This window comes from Martes martes (genome assembly GCF_963455335.1).
Source record: "Martes martes genome assembly, chromosome: 7".
Classification (NCBI taxonomy): Eukaryota; Metazoa; Chordata; class Mammalia; order Carnivora; family Mustelidae; genus Martes; species Martes martes.
The window spans coordinates 102,149,097-102,172,916 of NC_137894.1; the positions used below are offsets into that span (position 1 = coordinate 102,149,097).

The following is a 23,820-nucleotide window of genomic DNA, read 5'->3' on the forward strand; positions in this document are numbered from 1 at the left end:
GGCCGTCCACAGACACTGGCTGGCTTTCTCTCTGTCCCAATTTTGAGTTTTCCACAATGAGCATGTCCTTGGCCAGTGTATGCCAGATGTCCACCCCAGCCATTCAGCTACAGTGCGGTGGGGAGGCTGCTGGCTGGGCCATTTCTCTCAGCCATGGTGCCTCAGACACCTGAGGCCATTAAGGGATGGGTTCCTGAGAGGGGTGTGCAGATGTGAGGGATCCCTAAAAGCATCTGACACCCTCTTGCCGTGTTAGATCTCAGGCAGCAGCGTGTAGTTGGAAGATGGGTCAGGGATCTGGGGAGACCTGAGAGGCACAGGAAATGGTTCCAGATCTTGTCCCGTTTGCCTCTAGGCCTCAATGGGGAACACCATTCCTCTAAACTGTTGAGAGCCCTAGCTTTAATTCATTTACATATGTGTCTCTTAATACAGAATGTTCATCTTGATTTAAGTGATCTGGAAATACAATAAAATAAAACAAAGTGGTTTACTCCCAGATAGATTCATTATAGTAGCAATCACAAATCTGTGTAAGAAAACCGTGCATGTTTTGATCTTACCTCACAAAGAGGAGACTCCCAATAAATCATCTCTGTATTCTAGAGACACTTTTCTGTAGCTGATGTTCCTTTGTGATGGAAATGGAAACAGATTAAAAACACAGCAGGAATCACTTCAAGTGATAATTTAAATCCATGGTCAAACTGTAGCTACCGAGTTATAAAACAAATTCCTTGTTTCCACTTTTATTGAGCCCCCCCCCCACCCCCACCCTCCTGGCCACCCTGTCCCGGGCATGGCTCAACAGGAGACAGAGGCAAGATTTCCAAGTTGAACTTCTCCAGATAAGGGGGTGAAGAACAGTCCTGTCAGCTGGGCAGTAGGAGACACTGGTCAGAACATACACATACAGGGACCCATTAAATCCAGAGTTAGAAATACAATTGGAAACAGAAATATGAAGTGCAGTCCTGCATTTCTTTTATTTTTATTTATTTTTTTTTAAAGATTTTATTTATTTGACAGAGATCACAAGTAGGCAGAGAGGCAGGCAGAGAGAGAGGGGGAAGCAGGCTCCTTTCTGAGCAGAGAGCCCAATGCGAGCCTCGATCCCAGGACCCTGAGATCATGACCTGAGCCAAAGGCAGAGGCTTAACTCACTGAGCCACCCGGGCACCCCCTGCATTTCTTTTAAACACGGATATTAGCTTAAGGTATTAATGTAGGGAATCTGCGTAAGGACGTTGTTTTTCAGATGACTTTTTAAGTTGTTGGAGAGTTTGAACTAAGACTCCTCCCCCCCACCCCCCCACTTCTGGGCCTCATTATGGGCAGCCTTCTTGTGAAGTCCTGTTTTATGTTTAATTTTCACAAGGTGTTTTTGCTCACCTGACAGTTTAAAAGTTCAAGTAGAAATGAGAGTGAATATGGAGAATTTAGAACTTTAAAGACTGCAAGTAACTAAATTTGGTTTTCTTACACATAAAGATCCTAAAGACATTAACATGATTTGGGAGTGAGAGATGAGGTTTAATTAGTATGCTATTTTCTAACTAGTTCATTTAAAAATATTTCTTGAGTGTTTCTCTGGGGTCCATTAGAACAACACTTGCTAAATTGAGCTGGCTCTAATACAGCCTCTGCAGAATTCTCATTTGCTTATTTATACTGTCTCTTTCCAAAAAGATTTGAAGAGTCTCACTTTATGGGATAGGAAACCTATAATTACTTTGTACATCACTCTTAAATTAAGTTTCTAGAAGTGATTTGAATTTCATTACAGCTGAAGTCTCCTTTGCAGCCCGTTCCTTCTGTGGGGTGTTTAGTGGGCGATTTTTTTCTTTCTTCTTTTTTTTTTTTTTGTGACCATCCCTGTCTTTTCTCTTATTCTATCTTTTTGTCTTAAAACTTAAAAAAACCTACAAATAAATGAACTTTGGCTTTTGTTTATAGGTACAATGGTGCTTTACCTAATGGAGACCGAGGCCGGAGGAAAAGCAGATTTGCTCTCTATAAGCGGCCAAAGGCGAATGGAGTCAAACCCAGCACGGTCCATGTGATATCCACGCCGCAGGCGTCCAAGGTAGGTGGCTCCTGCAGTATTGGGAAGGCCTTGGTGGGTGGTGACTCATGGTCACTTCTTGTCTTGGCTGGGTGTTTTTGTTTTTGTTTTTGTTTGTCCCAGTTGCTTTTCTTTTTTCTTTTGGTGGGACAGTTTCTCAGTCATTGAGGCCAGATAGTTTTTTGTTGGGAAGGGCTGTCCTATGCTTTGTATGTGAGCCACATCCCTGGCTTTGACCCACTAGATCCCCATCCCCAATTGCCACTGCTGTTGGGACAACCAAACAGGTCTCCAAACATGGCCACATGGCCCCTGAGTGGTAGTCGGCAAATACCCCCCCCACCCCACCCCCTGCCATGATGGACCGCTCACTGCTTGGGATATAGTGGAACCAACATATGTCAATTTAGAATAGTTGTGGTTGAAGGGTAAATGATGTTCTGTATCCTGAAGAGTTTTTGCATTAAGTCTTAGTAAAACCTCATTAAGATTTGTTATTTTCCTTCTATTTATTGAGTAGTAGTTTTCACATAATCTGCATGTACATGGAATTGAATTTGGGTGATTACTAGAAAGACTGGAAGCAAACAGCTAAGTTGTGTAAGAAATGTACTATATCTCCTCTCATAGGTTTGAAACATATAAAATGTTAATTTTTTTTGGTAAGATTTTATTTATTTATTTGACAGAGAGAGATCACAAGTAGACAGAGGCAGGCAGAGAGAGAGAGAGGGAGGCAGGCTCCCTGCTGAGCAGAGAGCCCGATGCGGGACTCTATACCAGGACCCTGAGATCATGACCTGAGCGGAAGGCAGCGGCTTAACCCATTGAGCCACCCAGGCACCCTAACATGTTAATTTTTAAGACTACTTTATTTTCTAATATGGAAATAGGGAGAAACCTGAGTTTCCATTCTGGTTGATACGTTCCACCTACTTAGGAAAATTTTCCAATTAAGTAAATTATTTAACTTGTAACATAGTTTCCTTTTCTATAAAAATTATATCCCCCTGAAATATTTCATGTGGTGCATTGGCTATACATGTTTATCATAATGGATTTGAACCATCTGGAATAAATAAGACTTGATTCCCATTTTTACTGAAAACCCATAGTTCAAAGGGAAATAAATAGCTTCAGGGAAGGATGTGTGGTATTTATGCTCTGTCCTAGAAACTGATCACCTTGGTTAATGTTTTTATTTTTTAAAAAAAGCTGCTGTTGCTGTTTCTAAAGCTGTGCCATGGAAAAAATTTCTTAGAATGTACCCGTTAAGATTGTCTTGTATTAATGAAGGAATGGTTAGATCCAAAAATATCAAACACCAAGGAAACAGGAAAGATTAATATTTAGCAGCCAAGGTTTTGGCTAGAGAAAGGGAAATAAAGTAAGTTCTAGGAAGGGAAGGACGCTGGATAGGGAAAACAAAGGAAATGAGCTTTACAAAGATTCTGAGAAAAGGGGAAGTGAGGTAACAGTCTTGGGAGGTTAAGGAAGTAGGAGAAATATTTTATAGTTGAAAAATATTTGGAGGCTACGAAGACAAAAGTGTTTAAGTCTGTGATCAGTGCCAAAAATATTCTGATATTGTAGACCCGGTCCTCATATTTGTCCGTGGATTGGCATGCATCTTCCCTTCCTTTAGCTCTGTACCTTTATTTTCCTTAAGCTTGGATTTGATATTGATACAGTGGCTTCAGATATTTCAGAACATTTTTATAGAAATCGTGGACTCCTCAGGCTTCGCGTTGTGATAAAATATGAAATACAGCTGGAATTTGAAATAGATCTTCCCGTAGCCACTCTCAGAAGATCAGTGGCTTTTCCCTTGTTTTTTTACCCACCTCCATCGGCTCTAATTTTCGCTTTTTATGAAACTTTAACCTTTTATACCTAGATTTTACCTAACATTTAAATAACTCTAAAACTTTTGGTCTCAATCTGTGTTTATGGTCTCCATGACTAGGAGTAGGGAAATTGGTCTTTGGTCTTGTAACCTGGGAAAAACCTATATTCTCGGGGCCTCGGTTTCCTCCTCTACAAAATGAATGAGTTGGCTGTGGACGGGAGCCATGCTGATTCCGGCAAGATACTTTGGTTATAAGCAACACATGATTCTGGCTTGGGGGAAGAAAAAAAAAAGGGGAAAATGGAAAAATTATTAAAGCCTACAGGGCAGGAACAGCTCAGAGAGAACCAGACTATCAATAGGGGTAAATGTGGACATTCTTGAAAGGTTTTGGGAAGTGACTTGGCTCCAACTACCTTTCTGTCTCCCCTCGAGATTTTCAGTTGTGAGGAAGGGGACGCTGCTAGGCCTGGCGGAGGTCAGTCAGCTAGGACTGAGCGAGAGGAGTAGACCAGACACACTTTCTGTGAGTGGATCAGCTCGCCCTTACTGCCTTGCCCTTCTGCATCTTACTCCTCCTGGTACCATGTGCATGGAGGGCCTCACGCACAGGATTCCATCCCACCTGAGCCCAGCCCCTTGGTCCTCACTCTTTCTGTTCCACCCCTGATCAGCTGTGCCCTGCCTCTCCAGCTGCCACCTGCTCTGTTGACCCCTACACAAAGTCTCTTAGACATTTAACCTTTCCTTCAAATGTTCCTCCTCCTGCCTCACCTGAACTGAATGCTGATTTTTTTTTCCCCACCAATAGTCTTTTTTCCTCTTTCCCTTCTCCCTGCCATCTTTCCAGTTTATGGAACTAGAAATGATTTCATTGTGTTTCCCTTTCAGTCTGTTCTTTATCCCTACATTATTGACATAAGCTGCCTCTTCCCGTGCGTCTCTTGGCCTCACCCACCTGCAGTCCATCTTTTGCATATTTCAGTGATTGTATACTTGGGCCCCTCTGTTTCCCCTAACCTGTGTTAAACCATACATTGGCATCCTTGGGTGATAATTCTTTAACTCATCTAGTTTGAGTCTCCCTTCACTTTTCCCACTTGAAAGTGACCATACTCTCCAGTAGATTCTACTCATGTATGCACAGCTTTATTGTCTAAAGACCTCCAGCCCTTCAGCCTGTCCTCGGCTCGGTTGTTAGCCCACTTGGGTTTTGCAGTTACGTGTTGACTTCACCCTGGACTCCCTTTCTCTGGTACCTGTGGGCACCCTTCTTTGTGAGTCTCTGCCTCTGGACCCATTCCTGCTGGCCTATTTTTCTTCTTTCTTGCTCACCCCGTTTTCTGTCAGAGTGCCAGGGTATGTGGTGTACTTGGCAAAAGCTGTTGGGGCTGAATCAGCCGTGGTTTCTCTGCTCTGAAATTTCTCATTCTGCAGTATGGGTAATGAAAGGGTCCTCTTTGATTTGGACTTGCCGACAGGAGACCTAGAATGGCAGGTGTGGTTACCATGGTTAATCAGAAGGCCAAGTGCTGACATCCTATGTTTCTTCTATCTGCCCCACCCCCTGGGGGCACACCAAGGTGTACCCCTTGTGAATAGTAGTGGCTGCTGGAAAATGGGGCCTCTTGGTCTACCATACGTGCCCCTGTCCATGCAAAGTCCCGTGAGGACAGCAAGGACGTGCTACTGTTGGGTAATCTCGTTCGTATAATCTCTCCTCGTGTGTATATTTACTCTTGAAATAGTAATACTCAGCTATTTCATCTCTTACGTAATTGTTTAAAGAAAACCTAAAGTAAAACCTTGTTCTACTTCTGGTAGTTCTGTTACATAGACAATAGGGCGTTTAGCAGTTTATTCACCGTTCATCTATTCATATATTTACGCAGCACGTTTCTGTGGCCCAGCGTGCGCTAGGATTGGTTCTGCTGCGGTGTGCAGACCTTGTCTGCATGGAGTGAATTGTCTAGTGAGGAGGCAAACAGTGGGTTCTCGTGTGAACACATGCTTAGCTGCACGTTGTGCAGGGCAGGAAAAGATGACGGAGCTGTGAGTACAAGGGTAGGGCTCGGATGGGGTGGACAGGGCAGGACCTCTGAGGGCACGGGAGCTTCAAGGTGAGGGCTCAGGAGGAGTTAGCCAGGAGAGCAGAGTGATCTGGAACAGAGATTCAGGTTTTTTCTAAAAGGAAATATTGGAGGGTATTAAGTAGAGGACGTGGCCTCATCAGACTGAGAATTTAAGTCCTTTTTTGTTTGGTCATTTCCTTTTAAGGCTGTGGGGCAACTGTTTTGCTCCTGACCAGTAAATAGGCCAGTGGTGGCAATGATGACTATTTTGGTAGCACCATGGTTTAAATTTAGCCACGTCACGGAGGAAAACTCTTGATCATCGTGTTCCCTTATAGGCTGTGCTTTATTGAAATCTCCTTTTTTGGGCATTTTTATTTTTCAAAAGTGACGGACTATCCCTTTGTTCCAGTTGGCATATTTCAGAATGGAAAATATCCGTGCTCTCGGAGTGACCATTGAGCAAGAAGTCAGAACCATTTCAAGTGACCACTGCAGCCAGGACCATTCTTGAACTGTTGGTGCTGTGACAGCTCTCCTGGTTGATACTGACACTCTTCTGTAGCAGTGAATGATATGGTAGTAACTCAGACGTGCTGATATAAACTGCAACATAAACTCGTTAGTTCAAGCTAATTTTGTAGGCCATAGCGGGGTCTGCTTTTGAAGCATTGTCTGTCTGTCCAGCCTGGGTCTTGGTGCAGTGGGAGGCCTGTCTCTGCTGCACGGTCATTCTGAAGCTGCAACCCTCTGTGCTTGAGGAATTCCCTGTTTATCATTCTCCTCAGACTGTTCAATGCAGCTTTTAAATAGTTGTCTTATTGTTGTTGTTGTTGTTTGACTTTGTTTTATTTATAGAATGGAATCTATTTTAATGATTTTGACAAAATATAAACCCAAACAACCTAACTTTATGCCTCAAGGAACTAGAAATGGGAGCAAGAAACTAAGCCTAGAGGTAGGAGAAGGGAGGAAATAACAAAGGTCAGAGCAGGAGCCAATGGAGAGAAAAAAAGACAATAGAGAAGAGCAATGGAACTAAGAGCTGTTTTTTTGAAAATATAAAGATGAATCTTTAGACTCACCAAGAAAACAGGACTCAAAATTAGACATTACAGTTGCTACCACAGAAATAAGAAAGATCATATGAGATTACAATGAACCATCCTATGCCAACAAATTGATCAATGCAGAAGAAATGGATAAATTCCTAGAAACATACAACCTACTGAGTCATGAGGAAATAGAAAATCTCAACAGACCAATTACTAGTAAGGAGGTTATTTAGGGATTTGATTGCTAATTAGAAGTACAGGACCAGAAGACTTCACTGGTGAAATCTCCCAAACATTTAAATAAGAATTAACAGGAGTTCTTCTCAAATTCTTCCAAAAATTGGAGAGGGACTACTTTGAAACTTTTTACAAGGCCAGCATTACCCTGATACCAAAACCAGATAAGGACACTAGAAGAGAACAAAATCACGTGCCAATATCCCTGATTGATTGAATGTAGATGTAAAAATTCTTAGAATACCTACAAACCAAATTCAACAGTACAATAAAAGGATCATACACCATGGTCAAGTGGGATTTATTCCTGGGATGCAAGAATGATTCAACATCTGCAGATCAGTGTAATATACTACATTAACAATATGAGAGTAAGAGTCTTACGATCATCCCAATAGATAAGGAAAAACACCCAAAATTCAACATCCATTTATAATTTAAAAATATTGAACAAATTGGGTACAGAAGAAATGTACCTCAACATAATAAAAGCCATATGTGACAACCCGAAAGCTAATCTTGTAGTCAATGGTGAAAACCCAAAAGCTTTTTCTCTAAGATCGGGAATAAGACCAGAATGCCCAGTCTGGCAGCTTTGATTCAATATAGTACTAGAAGTCCTAGCAGAGTAGTGAGGCAAGAAAAGGAGCTAGTCTTCCAAATTGGGAAGGAATAAGTAAAATGGTCTCTTTGCAGATGACATAATATTATGTGGAGAAAACCCAGAAGACAACACCAAAAAACTGTTAGACGAATTCAGTAAAGTTGCAAGTTAGAAAATCAGTATACAATAATCAGTAACAAACTCAGAAATTAAAACAATCTCATTTACAATTGCATCAGAAAGAATAAAATAGGAATAAGTTGAACCAGGGAGGTGAAAGATAGGTCCACTGAAAACTATACGATGTCGATGGAAGGAACTGAAGACACAAATAAATGGAAAGACCGAAGGAACTGAAGACACAAATAAATGGAAAGACCATGCTTCCAGCTCATGACCATAAACAAACATGGGTGTCTACACTACCCAAAGCAATCTATAGATTCAACGCGATACCTATGAAAATTCCAATGGTATTTTTCAGAGAAGTAGAATAAATAGCCTGAAAGCATGTGTGGCACCACCCAAAAACCCAAATAGCCAAGCCAGTGTTGAAGCAGAAGAACAAAGCTGGAGGCGTTATGCTCTCTGATGTCTAACTGTATCACAAACTTTATAGTAATCAAAACAGGATGGTATTGCCATATAAACATACCCCTAGGTCAGTGGAACAGAATAGAGAGCCCAGAAATAAACCACGCATATATGGTCTATTTATGTAATTACAAAGGAGCCAAGAATAATCAAAGGGGGAAAGACAGTCTCTTCAATAAATGGCATTGGAAAAACTGGACAGCCACATGCAAAAGAATGAAACTGGTCCCTTGTCTAACACCATACACAAAAAAACAGCGTAAAGTGGATTAAAGACTTGAACATAAGACCTTAAACTATAAAACTCCTAGAATAAAATATAGGGAATAAAGTCCTTAACATAGGTCTGGCAATGATTGATTTCTTGACACCAAAAGTGAAGGCAACGAAAGCAAAAATAAACAAGTGAGACCACACCAAATTAAAAAGCTTCTGCACAGCAAAGGAAATGGTCAACAGGATGAAAAGGCAACTTCAAGAATAGGAGAAATAGGATTTTCAAATCCTGTATTTGATAAGGAGTTAATATCCAAAATCTGTGAGGAACTCCTACAACTCAACACCAAAACTGTCTGATTTTAAAATGGGCAGAGGTTCTGAATGGACCCTTTTCCAAAGAAGACCTCCAAATGGCCAACAGGTACATAAAAAGGTGCTCAGGGACACTAATGATCAAGGAAATGCAAATCAAAACCACAATGAAACATCACCTCATGCCTGTTAAAATGGATGTCATCAAAAAGACAAGAGAGGTATCGGCAAAGATATGGAGAAAAGGGAACTCTCATGCACTGTTGGTGGGAATGTAAATTGGTGCAGCCACTGTGGGAAACCATATGGAGGGTCCTCAAACTAAACCTAGAACTGCTTTCTGATCCAGCAGTCCTGCTTTGAATATATATCCAAAGGAAATGAAAACCGCATCTCCAAGAGATACCTGCACTCCCATGTTCTTTGCAGCATTCTTTACAGTAGCCAAAGTATGGGACCAACCTAAATGTTTGTCATCAGTTTGAATGAATGGTTTATAAAAATGTGGGACATAGTTGACCCTTGAACAGCATGGCTGTTAGGAGTACCAACCCCCCCCCCCCACCACCAGCCAAATAGTTGGAAATTTTCATAAAAGTTTGACTCCCTGTAACTTTACCAATTGCCTACCTTCACTGGAAGCCTTACTGATAACATAGTCATTTAACACCTAGGCTGTATGTTAACATGTATTTTATACTGTATTTTAAAATTAACATATAATGTATTATTTGCCCCAGGGGTACAGGTCTGTGTTAAAAGTAAACTGGAGAAAAGAAAAGGTTAAGAAAATCCTAAAGAAGAGAAACTACATTTAGAATACTACCATATGAAAGCAATCTGTGTTAAGTGGACCCACATAGTTCAGACCTCTGTTGAAGGGTCAGCTGTGTATGTCTCTACAGTATAATACTGTTTGGCCATGAGAAGAGACCTCCTGCCATTTACAACGACCTAGATGGACCTGGAGGGCATTAGATTAAGTGAAGTAAGTCAGAGAGAAAGATAAATACTACTTATCTTTTATATCTGGAATCTAAAAACCTGAAACCCTAGAGACAGACTGGAATGATGGTATCTGCCTGGGCCCAAAGGGTTGAGGATATAGGGAGATGCTGGTCAATGTATACATACACTTAGAAACCTCCAGTTATAATTTGAATACTGTTTGGCGATCTCATGTACAGCATGCTGATCATCGTTAATAAAACTGTTTTATATACTTGAACGTGAGGAGTAGATCTGAAATGTTCTCAGCACAAAAAAGAAGTGGTAATTATGTGATATTATGGAGGCACCCACTAGGGATACGGTGGTAGTCATTTCACAATACAGAAGTGGACCAAGGTAACATACTGTGTGCCTTAAACTTAATGTTATATGTCAAATATATCTCAAAGCTGGAAAACCTATAAACCTAAGTTTCAAAAAAAAAAAGATTGAAATGACTTCCAAAAACATTTTTATCAAAGAGTTTTGTTAAAGCCGAGGGAAAAAGAAAAAAAGGTTACTTCAAATACCAACAACATACTGCATGGTTTAAAATAATTTTCTGATTTAGTATTTATTGAGACTTCAAAAACTAACTCTTATCTGAATGTAGTGTGGCAGTTTAGAGTTACGGTCTGGATTGTTGCAAAACATATTAGATGAGAGAATACCTTCTTGGAAAGCTTGTAAATCAGGGCAGTAAAATTTCAGTCCTTACTGACAAAGCTGCAACCATTTCACATAGAAGCGGTTTAACAATTTACTTAAAATACAATATTCAAAACTTTGAAGATAGCTGATGGTTTTTGATTGCATGGAGCTGGAAGGAACAAAGTCTCGAAATACATTAAACTTTACTGTCACTCAAGAAAAATGGTTCCAGTGAGATGGGCAGCTTGTGGCATTATTGATGCAAACTGAGTTTGGAAATCAAAGACCTGAATATTCACTTTAATAGAAACTGTGAGATGGCATTTAGATGATTAAATACTTAAGAGATTTGGCTTTATTACATGCAATTCTAACCATTCTTATTTCTTTGATTTTAGAAGAAAGAAATTTCAATTATTAAAATGGATAGATTTACTTGACAAATGGGTTGTAGCATATATAAAACCAAATACAGAAAACTGTGATAGAGAAGTGGAGAATACTGGAGAAACAAATTTGAAATACAGCAGAATATTCCAAGAGAAAAACTATTAAATTATCCAGCTAACATGAGAATTCTTATTTGATAACAAATCTGAAGAGTATAACTGACTTCCTTTTAATTAATTCATCTTTGGAATTTGATCACGATGCTGGTTTCAAAGCACGTGGATGGAAGGTGAATGAAATTTTGTAAAAGTAAGCTAGATAATTGACTAGGACAGTCCAATAAGTGGCTTTCTTGGCTTAGGTGATGATAGAAATACTGAACATAAAAACTGTAATATTGGGCTAGAAAAATAAGGAACTGAATGGGTACTTGTTCAACAGAAGGTAGTAGATTTACCAGGAGCAACATTATGTTACAGGAAAGTCTTTGTAAGACTCCATTTACTCCTTGGCTTTCAATTAAATGGGGGAAGTTATTGGAAGAGTTTCGTTTGTCATATGAAATCCTAGCTCAGACATTGCTTAGTTGTGACCTTTTACATCAAGTAAAGGATCACACCAGTAATATCTAACAATTAACAGATGACTTAGAAATATATTAGCATGATTTGGTGAATGATTCGTGCTCTGACTTGGATGGCTTAGGAACAGTTTTATACTATCTATAGTTCATACTATTCAGACCATGGAATGTTTTCAAATTTTTGACTTACATACTTACTATAATTCTGATTGTTAAATATTAGCACTCCTGACATGAATAATTTTTATAAATCTGTCTAGGTGATTTTCTCATTTTATGTTTTACATGTTAGGAGTTTTAACATCAAGAATTAGTTATCAACTACTATATTTCTATATATTTTGGCTAACCAGTACTTGTATGGTTTTCTAAGGTTTTTGATGGCTTTGCCATTGCAAATAGGGTAAGTTTAGTAATTTGTGAGCTGTTCTTTTCCCTTTTTTGGTTTAGCTTTGACACAAAGTAAACAGTAGCTTTTCTTATTTAAGTACATTTTCTTTCAAATCCTCTAAATGTTGACATCTCTCCTGCTGTGTTTAGGCTAGACAGTTTGACTTGTACTGGTTGAAGATCTCAAACAGTAATTGTTCATCACCATTTCTCCATTTCGATTTGTGTGAGAGGCTTTAAGGTAGGTTTTGAGATATTTTATAGTATTCTTAAAACTAAATTTTGAAGTACGTTCACAGCAAATAATCCCAGAAAGTTGAAGTAGATTTAGAATGTCCCATTTGCAGGGCGCCTGGGTGGCTCAGTGGGTTAAAGCCGCTGCCTTCAGCTCAGGTCATGATCCCACCGTCCTGGGATCAAGCCCCGAGTCCTGGGATCGAGCCCCGCATCGGGCTCTCTGCTCAGCAGGGAGCCTGCTTCCTCCCTTCTCTCTCTGCCTGCTTCTCTGCCTACTTGTGATCTGTCTGTCAAATAAAAAAAAGAAAAATCTTTAGAATATCCCATTTGCCATTAACATAGTTTGGCACTAACATTTTCGTTTTCTCTAATCCTTCTAACATATGTTTTCATCGGTTCAAGCACAAATAATGAATGGAGTTTCTTGTGTGTGTACAAAATAATCACAAGGTCCTTGTGCTGTCTTTCCTATTCATTGATATTTACTCTAAATCTCTGCTCTGCGGAGTGGGCAGAAGAATTACTGTTTCCTCCCAAAAGATATTTATGTCTTTACATACTTACGATGTGGTTGGCCGCATAAGGCTCCCCCCCACCGAAGATGCTCATGCGTTATTGTCTGGGACCTGTCAACACGTCATCTCACATGGCAGAGGGGTCTTTGCAGATGGAGTTGAAGTTGTGGAACTGAACATAGGGGGCTTACTTGGGCCCACCCCCATAGTTTACAATAATCCCAAGAGTCCTTAAAAATGGAAGAGGAAGGTGGAAGACTCACAGAAATGTGCAGGAGGAAGAGGCAGGGAAGTTTGAAGCACGAGCAGCACTCCACCTGCCAGTCCTTACTTTGACGTTGGAGGCAGGGGGTGTGAGCCAAGGAACAGGGGCCACCTCTAGAAGCTGAGGACAGCTCTGGCAGGCAGCAGCAAGGAAACCAGGACCTCTGCCCTGTGGTCACATGGAACTCAGTTCTGCTAACAACCTGAATGTCCTTAGAAACCACCTTACCTAGAGCCTCATAGAAGAACGCGGTCCCCTTGATCTCAGTCTCCCGAGGCTTGGGCAGAGAAAGCCTGTGGAGCCTCAGGTCTTTGAGATAAGGAATCTGTGTTTGGAGCTGCTGTGTTTTGTGATAATTTGTTACAGTAGCATGAGAAAACTTCTGTGTACTATTGTGGGAAATTGAATACAAAATACCTTGTGTTACTGAGTAGCCCTTGACCTTGTACTGGGGGAGATGGAAGGCTGGGGAAGCCATCACGGAACTGGCAGGCAGGAAAAGAGGTTTGTGTTTCTTTTCTTTAGTTCTCTTGGATTCTGAGTGTTGGAGCAGCTTGTTGGAAAGCTTGACTGTGGCACTCACTAACTTAATTATCAATGTAATTATCTGCTTTACTGAGATAAAATAATTTTACTATTGACTTGATTCACATATCAGTTGGAAAAATCATATTTAATTTGTGTTGTCCTTAAAGCACACTTTCATTAATGAGTTGCTTTTAACATGTCCATGTGGGAGAATACTTGTATTTATTCTTACAGTTATGTCATTACGCAGACTTATTTGAATTATGCCTGGTTTGGGCACTTACACCCATCCTGTCTTTCCATGGAGGAAGAGCATCTTCTGCCTGTAACGTTCCTTTTTAAAAACATGGAACGTGAAAGTTGGAAGGATCCTTCTGTCCTCTGACTCCTCTTTCACACGCAAGGGACTTGAAGTTTAGAGAAGCCCAGTAACTAGTCCAAGGTCACCCAGCCAGATGTGGTGCCCAGGGCCCCAGAATACCAGTCTGTAGCTGCAAGTACCAGGCAGAGAGTGCTCTGAAGGACAGGAACCATGCTGGATATTCTGCTCCTGAGTGTCTTACCTCCCAGGAGCGTGGCTTGGAAAGTCCATTTATTTCTGAACTAGGAATGCTTGTAATGATGCAATAAATGAATATGGTATTTGTTAGTAAGAGTGGAAGTTGCTTTGGCAACATAAGGATTATCAGCACTGTTAGCACAAGCTGCCCAGTCTGGAATCCAGCTCTCCAGAGGGAGGCTTCTCTGCAAAGGGCACCGGCGATGGAGGCTTGCATTTAGGAGCTGGTTTGTTTGAAGTGGTACTTACAACAGGAAGTAGTAAAAGCAACATCAGAATAAATTCTGTGCAGCTGAAAAGAAGTCCTGACCTTGGAGGGCAGGTCCCAGAGGTATCATGGACTGTCTTCAATTTGCTGGCGGCCTCCTTCGTTACACCTTTGCCTTTCACATTGAAGTGTGCTGTTGACCTTCTCTTCTGTGAAAAAGTGCTTCAGCCCTTTGAAGTCCCAGGCTGCTGCCTGATGCACGGAGAAACCTACTTGAAAGCCCTTTATTGATCACACCCATGTTGGGGGCAAGGCATGAATACATGGCTTCAGGGAACTTTGGGGTTTTTCTTACCAGAGTTGAGTTAACGGGAGCTTAGTGGAGTCCGGCCTCAGGAGCTCTCGGATATTCTGGCTTCTCTCTTTATCCTTATTTTGCTGTCGGGTGAGCCCTGTGGGACAGGCTCTGTCTTCTCTGTGCTGCAGCCTGACACTCAAGTTAAATTCCCCAGGGTGGCCATGAATGTGCTCTAGCCTTGAACACTAACCTATACTCCCACCATCCTCTAAAACATGGCCCAGATGACCTTTCCCCTGGGAAAGATACTCCTCACTCCTAACCTCAGTGAAAAGTCCTTTTGTGGACTCCTAAAGTTAAAAAAAAAAAAAATGTGTGTGTGTGTGTGTGTATCTCCACAAGAGTTCTACAGTGTGCTAGAGTTGTCAGCCTATTGTCTTGTCATGCTGGAAAGCAAGTCCCTTGAAGGCAGGGGTCTGTTCTGTCTTCAGTGTGCCCAGCCCTGGTTGCCGAATGGGTGGCCAGGTGCTGTGGCCTGCCTTGGGCATAGGGTGGGACAGCTGGTGGTTCTAATGGGTCAGTGTTCTGCAAACCCGCAGGTACTTGCACAGGCCCATTTATATTTCAGGCACATATAGTAAATTAACTCAGTTTTCAAATTTTCTCTATTATAAGTAATGTGATAACTTGCTCTACAAAACTTGTGTTAATTTCTCATACATTTTTTCCTTCCAATCTCAGGAATCACCTATTTGAGAGTTTTAGGAAGAAAGGTTTTTTTTTTTAATTCCTTTTTAAAATTTTTTAAGTTCAATTAGCCAACATGTAGTACAACTTTTTTTTTTTAATTTTTTATTTATTTTCAGCGTAACAGTATTCATTGTTTTTTCACCACACCCAGTGCTCCATGCAATCTGTGCCCTCCCTAATACCCACCACCTGGTTCCCCCACCCTCCCACCCCGCCCCTTCAAAACCCTCAGGTTGTTTTTCAGAGTCCATAGTCTCTCATGGTTCACCTCCCCTTCCAATTTCCCTCAACTCCCTTCTCCTCTCCATCTACCCTTGTCCTCTATATTATTTGTTATGCTCCACCAATAAGTGAAACCATATGATACTTGACTTTCTCTGTTTGACTTATTTCACTCAGCATAATCTCTTCCAGTCCTGTCCATGTTGCTACAAAAGTTGGGTATTCGTCCTTTCTGATGGAGGCATAATACTCCATAGTGTATATGGACCCCATCTTCCTTATCCATTCATCCGTTGAAGGGCATCTTGGTTCTTTCCACAATTTGGCGACCGTGGCCATTGCTGCTATAAACATTGGGGTACAGATGGCCCTTCTTTTCACTGCATCTGTATCTTTGGGGTAAATACCCAGCAGTGCAATTGCAGGGTCATAGGGAAGATCTATTTTTAATTTCCTGAGGAATCTCCACACTGTTCTCCAAAGTGGCTGCACCAGTTTGCATTCCCACCAACAGTGTAAGAGGGTTCCCCTTTCTCCACATCCTCTCCAACACACGTTGTTTCCTGTCTTGCTAATTTTGGCCATTCTAACTGGTGTAAGGTGGTATCTCAATGTGGTTTTGATTTGAATCTCCCTGATGGCTAGTGATGATGAACATTTTTTCATGTGTCTGGTAGCCATTTGTATGTCTTCATTGGAGAAGTGTCTGTTCATATCTTCTGCCCATTTTTTAATATGATTATCTGTTTTGTGTGTGTTGAGTTTGAGGAGTTCTTTATAGATCCTGGATATCAACCTTTTATCTGTACTGTCACTATAAACTCCCAAAATTGAACCAGGAAGAAATTGACAACCTGAATAGACCGATATCTAGTAACGAGATTGAAGCAGTGATCAAAAACCTCCCAAAAAACAAGAGCCCAGGACCTGACGGATTCCCTGGGGAATTCTATCAAACTTTCAAAGAAGAAATAATACCTATTCTCCTGAAGCTGTTTCAAAAAATTGAAGCAGAAGGAAAACTTCCAGACTCTTTTTATGAAGCCAGCATTACCCTGATCCCCAAACCAGGCAAAGACCCTACCAAAAAGGAGAATTTCAGACCGATATCACTGATGAATATGGATGCTAAGATTCTCAACAAGATCCTAGCAAACAGGATCCAACAGCACATTAAAAAGATTATCCACCATGACCAGGTAGGATTCATCCCTGGGTTACAAGGATGGTTCAACATTCGCAAATCAATCAATGTGATAGAACAAATCAATAAGAGAAGAGAGAAGAACCACATGATCCTCTCCATTGATGCAGAAAAAGCTTTTGACAAAATCCAGCATCCGTTCCTGATTAAAACGCTTCAAAGTATAGGGATAGAGGGAACATTCCTGAACTTCATCAAATCTATCTATGAAAAACCCACAGCAAATATCATCCTCAATGGGAAAAAGCTTGCAGCCTTCCCATTGAGATCAGGAACACGACAAGGATGCCCACTCTCACCACTCTTGTTCAACATAGTATTAGAAGTCCTAGCAACAGCAATCAGACAACAAAGAGAAATAAAAGGTATCCAGATTGGCAAGGAAGAAGTCAAACTCTCTCTCTTCGCAGATGACATGATTCTTTATATGGAAAACCCGAAAGACTCCACCCCCAAACTACTAGAACTGTAGTACAACTTTTTCTTTATTATTATTATGTTCAGTTAGCCAGCATATAGTACATCCTAAGTTTTTATTGTAGTGTTCAGCAATTCATTAGTTGGTTATAACACCCAGTGCTCATCCCAACATGTGCCCTCCTTAATACCCATCACCCTGCTACCCCATCCTCCCACCCCCCTGCCTTCTGTAGTCCTTCAACATATGAATGGATAAAGATGTGGTTCATATATAAAATGAAATATTACTCAGCCATCAGAATGGATGAATACCCACCAATTGCAACAACATGGATGGAACTGGAGGGGATTATGTTAAGTGAAGTAAGTCAAGCAGAGAAAGACAGTTATCGTAAGATTTCACTCATGTGGAATGTAAGTAATAGTGTGGGAGGACCACAGGGAAAGGGAGGAAAAACTAAATGGGAAGAAATCAGAGAAGGAGACTAACCATGAGAGAGACTGGTTTTTTGTTTGTTTTTATTTTTGTTTGTTTTTTAAAGTTTATTTATCTACTCATTTGTGTACTCTCTACACCCAATATGAGGCTCGAACTCATGACCCTGAGATCAACAGTTGCTTGCTCCTCCAACCAAGTCAACCAGGTGCCCCATTAATAAGCTTTATAAAGCATGAGAAGGAGAATGGAATGAAAGGGTGGTCTTTGGAGTTTTGACTTCCTGAATTCCTAGTTTCCCCCATTTACTGCCTGTAGACTCACTTGGGCAAAATACTTTTACGTAGCTCACTTTCCAGTTTTTTATAAAATAGGTTTACGTCCGTATGGGCCAAATTATCCTGCAGTAAAAACAACTCCTGAATCTCTGTGGGTTTCTGGCAGCCCAGCATACTTACTGTTCCTGTTTATGGCCATTGTGGGTTAGCACGGGGGCAGGGTTCATCATGGGAATTCAAGGATCCAGATAGAGGGTGTATCATGACTTCTATTTCAAAGATTGTGGGGGGTGGGGAACGTAAGGAAATACAGCTTTTAAAACTTCTGCTTGGAGGGTGCCTGGGTGGCTCAGTGGGTTAAAGCCTCTGCCTTCAGCTCAGGTCATGATCCCAGGGTCCTGGGATCGAGCCCCGCGTCGGGCTCTCTGCTCAGCGGGGAGCCTGCTTCCCTTCCTCTCTCTCTGCCTGCCTCTCTGTCTGCTTGTGATCTCTGTCAAATGAATGAATAAAATTAAAAAAAAAAAAAAAAACTTCTGCTTGGAGAGGACGTATTTGGACTTTACTGGCTAAAGCAGGTCTTATGGCTGACAAAGGTCAAAGGTTGGGATGCATAAACACCTTTTACAGAGAGAGGCAGCAAATATTTGCAAATGGTAGTGCAGTCTGCCTCCAGGTAGCCGCTCAGGAAGGGAAACACTTGGAATGGATCACATATAGCTGGTACGAGTAGCAATTGATGAATGTGAGCTCGTACTAGTGATTGGTTTCTCGGAAAGTACTAGTTGTCTGTTTTAAGAAGATATAAATGGGCTTAGGATAGGATGACACCTAGGATCCAGAGCAAATTATTAGCAATTTGATTATATATTCCAAAAAAAAAACCTTTAAAATGCACTGATTTAAAAAAAAAAAAACTGTAGTTTTTTCCATGGTTTGAATACAGGTTTTCTCTGTAAACTTCACATTTTAAATTAGTAATTTTCTTTAGATCCCAGCAACAAAGGTTTAATGAAATTTTTTGAATAGTCAACCCCACTCTCTCTGAAGATCAGTGTATTTCCTTACCGGAAGACATACTTACAATTAGAACATTTTGGTAAGCCATTCTTAGGTGAAAATGCCATCTGTCCTGAATCCAGTTTGGTTCTTTCAGACTGCCAGCTTTCGTTTCATTCTTTCCTTTTCAAATAGAAGAGTAGTTCTATATTTTTTCACTCTAGAGTTAAGCCTTTGTTTCACATGAATCGTTTAGATTAGAAAACCCCTTTTAAGTCTTTCCGTAGTGCCTGGTTGACACTAACATGAATATCAGTTTAGATCAGTTCAGATTGCTTTGGGTAGTTTGGACATTTTAACAATATTCTTACAGTCTGTGAGCGTGGACTTATCTTTTCATTTGTGCCATCGTCATCATCGGTGTTTCATAGTTTTTGGAGTACAGGTCCTTTACTTCTTTGGTTAAGCTGATTCCTAGGTATTCTTTCTGGAGCAACTGTAAATGGAATTCTTCGTTTCTCTCTGCTACAAAGGCAACCACTTTCTGCGTTTCTGGTCCTTCATTCTTTGCACAGAATCAAATTGAACAGTGGTAAAAGGGAAAAGATTAAGAAGTTTATGAATACTGCTTTTGATTAGGGTTTCTTGACCTCAGCACTATTGACTGTTCTGTGGGATTAGTCTTTGTTGTGAGGCACTGCCGTATGTTGGAGAATGTTCAGCGCCATCCTTGACCTCTCGCCACTTGATGCCAGAAGCACCCCTACTCCCAGCTCTAACAGCCAGAACTGTCTCCAGACTTTGCTGAATGTTCTTTTGGAGCGAGGGATGGCCCTAGTCGAGTCAGTGTGTCACCTGGTTCAGAGCGCAGGCTCTGGAGTTAGAGTCCTCTGGTTGATATGCCAGTTCTTCTTTGGCCAAGTGACAACTACACTGTCCCTCCGTTTTCTCATCTTGCAAGTGACAGAAAATAATACTGAACTCCTAGGTTGGAGTAAGTGAGTTAATTCATGTAAAGTTCTTAGCGTTGAGAATGACACCTGGCATTCTGTAAATGCTGAGTAAATGTTCACTGTGATTATTTTGGTTACTGCTTATAAGAACATTGGGTGTCCTATCACATCTTTCTCTTCTTTCCCTCCTTCTATTACTTATTTTTTCATTGTGTCACAGAATGGAGACCTAAGGGGAAATCATAATCCAGTAAGGGTTTCAGCAAATTAATCCCCTTTTTAAAAGCTGTATCACCATGTGCTGTGGCTGGCAGGCAGCGTGGCAGTGAAGTGATACAAGACTCTTCTGACCACTCCCTTGCCTTCAGTGATTATGTGCTGCGTCGCAGAGACTGTTCCTCAAAATTGGGCTTGGTTGGGGTGGAGGGGGATGCTTTGCACATTGACTGTCTTTGGCCTGGATTAAGAACTGCCCTACATTATGGTGTAATGTAGGTCCTAAGCCTCTCTCTTGCTTGGGTCAGGAGTGCAGTAAGACCTTCTGTCCCTGAGATGGAGAGCAGTGGAAAGGCTTCCAGAGGGGTTCCTGGGTGGCTCAGTCCATTAAGCGTCTGCCTTCAGCTCAGGTCATGATCCTGGGGTTCTGGGATCGAGCCCCTCACTGGGCTCCCTGCTCAGTGGGGGGAGTCGACTTCTCCCCCTACCTGCCCCCCCCCCGCTTGTGCTCATGCTTTCTCTCCAATAAATCTTAAAAATAAAATAAAATAAAAGTTTAAAAAATGCTTCCCGATAGAAGTATGGGCTGGAAGGAATGCATTTTTTTTCCTGTTACCCCAGTTAGTTGAACCTCCCTCTGTCTTGAATTTCACCCATTATCCAATCTGACATGGACAAATTCATCTTGCCAAAGCCTTGACTGTGGTGGCAGTGGTTGCTAATTTCATAGAATTTAAAAAAAAAAGCAGTGGAGGCGATAGGGTATAGGGGCTTGTTTAGGGGGTGGGGAGAAGCAGCAGAGATTTGGGGGGAGGAAAACATTTCTCTACATCCTGAGAATGGAAAAAGAAGGAATTGCAAACAAATCTGTAGTCATACATATTAAGAGGGACTTGAAACAATTTAAATATACAAAATAGTTCCTTTGATGATATATGCAATTGAATTGTATGATGATTAGGTTTTAAAAAAATCCATTCATAATGGACATTGGGGAGGGTATGTGCTATGATGAGTGCTGTGAAATGTGTAAACCTGGCGATTCACAGACCTGTACCCCTGGGGATAAAAATACATTATATGTTTATTAAAATAAAAAATTTTAAATAAAAAAAAATCCATTCATTAATCCTGTATATGTTGAATACAGATCTTCTTCTCACATCTTATTGAGTCTGAGTCTTAAAAATACACTTTTAATAAAGAATGGGAATTTTCAGAATTTAAAAAATTTTAAGTTTAAATTTTAACTTAAAGTATTTTTTTAAACTTAAAACTTCCAGTTAATATATAATTTTAAAAGGCCAGTCAGCTTCCTTTTTTGTCAAAGGAGTATATAATTTACCTCTGGTTATGATGCCATTTTGTAATAATTGTAGGAAAACTCTAGAGCTACCTGGTCAGTGTTCCTAATAGGAAAACTGAGGTCTAGAGCTACGGGACCTTTCTAAGTTTGCTCGGCTAGCTTGAACCCAAGGTTCTTAAGTGTTCGATTTTTTTTGTTGTTGTTGGATTCTTAATTCAGTTTGAGAAATTAAGTCTTTTACCACCTTGTTCTTTTTTATTAAAGCAGTCATTATTTCTGAAATTTGTGGACTCTTATGTGGTAAAAAGCACTTAAAAATCCACAGCTGAGCATAAGATACTTTTATTGCATGAAATGTGGGGTACTGACTGAGTATTCTGCCTGTGTGGTAGCATTTCCCAGTGGCTCTCTGCCCCTCCTTCCTAGAACACCTCTGTTCCTGTCCTAAGCTTCTGCTTCTTGACCTGCTTCCCTCCATCCCATTTACTTCTGAACCTCCTGTCTTTGGTTCTAGTCCATCACCTTGTCTAAATGAGAACCTGAGTATCATGACTAAGTTTTCCTTCCACTGCTACCTGGGCACCTACCCCTGCTGCCCGTCCCCTCCCTCCCACCCCAACCCTGCCCACCTCTAGATCCTGCACGATGTATGTCTACACTGGCCCCATGCTGCCTTCCTCCCTATCTCTGTAGCCAGTCCCTGGTGCTGACATTGACTGTGATTCTTGAATGGATGGATGGATGAGCCCTAACAGTTTTTCCTTTACTCCAGGCCATGGACTCTTTATACCTCTTAGATGCCACTGATGTGTGAAAATGCTTTTCAGGTGATGGGAAGCGCTGTCCCTTTCATACTGTAGTGTCTGCCTAGTGCCTCACTTCACCCAGCTGAAAGCTCCATCGTACATGGATAAGGCCCCATTTTCAGGGAATGGCTTGTGAAGTCTTTCACAGCCTGGCCCCTGTGCCTTTCCAGCTTCCTTTTCTCCCCTGGCACCTCTTTTCTCCTCCTTGAAAATGGAGTCAATGGAGAATGGTAAGGGATGAGTATGTTTAAGATTTTGGCCTTTACATATGTGAAACTAAGGACTGCATGTTGGTCCTGCTGTCAGAATTCAGCTGCCAGTGGCAGAAAATTCACACGGTCCTGCCCCTTGTGTGTGGTGACCACTGAATGAAATGTGGGGAAATCCACTTCCCACTGTTGATGGGGAAATCTGAAACTAAAAACTGGATGGGCGTTCATTTAATGTTTTTCCTTGATGCACGTTTATCCAGTTTTCAATAAAAAATTCTTAGGTACCCATGCAGGCTCAAGGGTGTGTGCAAGCCAGAGATAGTCTATAAAATGAATGCCATTCCTTTCTGGTAGTCCCTGTAACATGCCCTTATGAAAATACCCTTGTGACCATCCCCGTAAAAGGGGACCCCCTGCTAAAAATAAAATCTACCCTTCGCTAAGTCCCTGTGGTTCAATCTTCACCCTTTGTGTTTGCTTCTTACCATTTCACCTTGCCTTGTTTTCTAGTAGGCCTCGAAGACCCCAACACTGCTCAGACCAGGAAAGAGCTCTGCTTTACCGATCCGCATGTGGTGCTCTCCCGAGGTGCCATTTCTCTTTTTTCGATGATGCTTTTTTGGCTCCTCCGTCCTCACCTCGCTCACAGCTGGTCTGAGGCTGAAGCCGTTTTCAACAACATCTGTTCACTAAGGCAGCTCTGAAGCTAGTTGGGCATTTTAATGACCATAAAACAGAATTACTGTGTGAAAGACCTTTCAGCGATTTAGCTAAAGGCTTTCGAAGCAGTGGAGACCTTTTCACTTACGAAAAATGGCACTAAAGAAACGTGGGGTGGAGATACCTTCCTTCTAAATGCCACCACCTTCTGTGTTAAATTAATACAGACCACTCATCAGAGGGAACTCCCCCACCTTCACTGTTTTAGTTTACATTAAACCATTTCTTAGATTTTAGAGTGGTTCCACAGAGATCTTTTGGTTATTTAAATATGAGTAAGGCTCAGAACCATCTACAGATTCAGTGCAATACCTATTAAAATTCCAATGGCATTTTCACAGAAATAAAAGAAACCTAAAATTTTTATGAAACCACAAAAGACTCCACTAACCAAGGCAATCTTGAGGAAGAAGAACAAAGCTGGAGGCATTATGCTTCCTGATGTCAAGCTATATTCCAAAGCTGTAGTAATCAAAACAGGATGGCGTTGGCATAAAAACAGATTCCTAGACCAGTGGAACAGAATAGAGAGCCCAAGAATAAACCCATACATATGTTGTCCATTTATGACAAAGGAGCCAAGAATAACAATAGAAAAAGATGTTCTGGTCGATAAATGGTGTTGGTAAAATTGGACCACCATATGCAGGACAACGAGACTAGACCACTATCTTAAACCA

At 41.1% G+C, this 23,820-nt stretch overlaps 1 protein-coding gene across 2 annotated transcripts in view; it reads left to right on the forward strand.

Annotated features, from left to right (window-relative positions):
* Positions 1 to 23,820, forward strand: part of PELI2 (pellino E3 ubiquitin protein ligase family member 2) — a gene marked incomplete at its 3' end in the record, with an annotated part of 180,672 nt that overhangs the window by 49,299 nt on the left and 107,553 nt on the right. For both annotated transcript variants that reach the window (XM_080808126.1, XM_080808127.1), the window contains exon 2: positions 1,957 to 2,086. In XM_080808126.1, the coding sequence (XP_080664252.1) occupies positions 1,957 to 2,086 (130 nt within the window). The remainder of the gene's footprint in view (positions 1 to 1,956; positions 2,087 to 23,820) is intronic.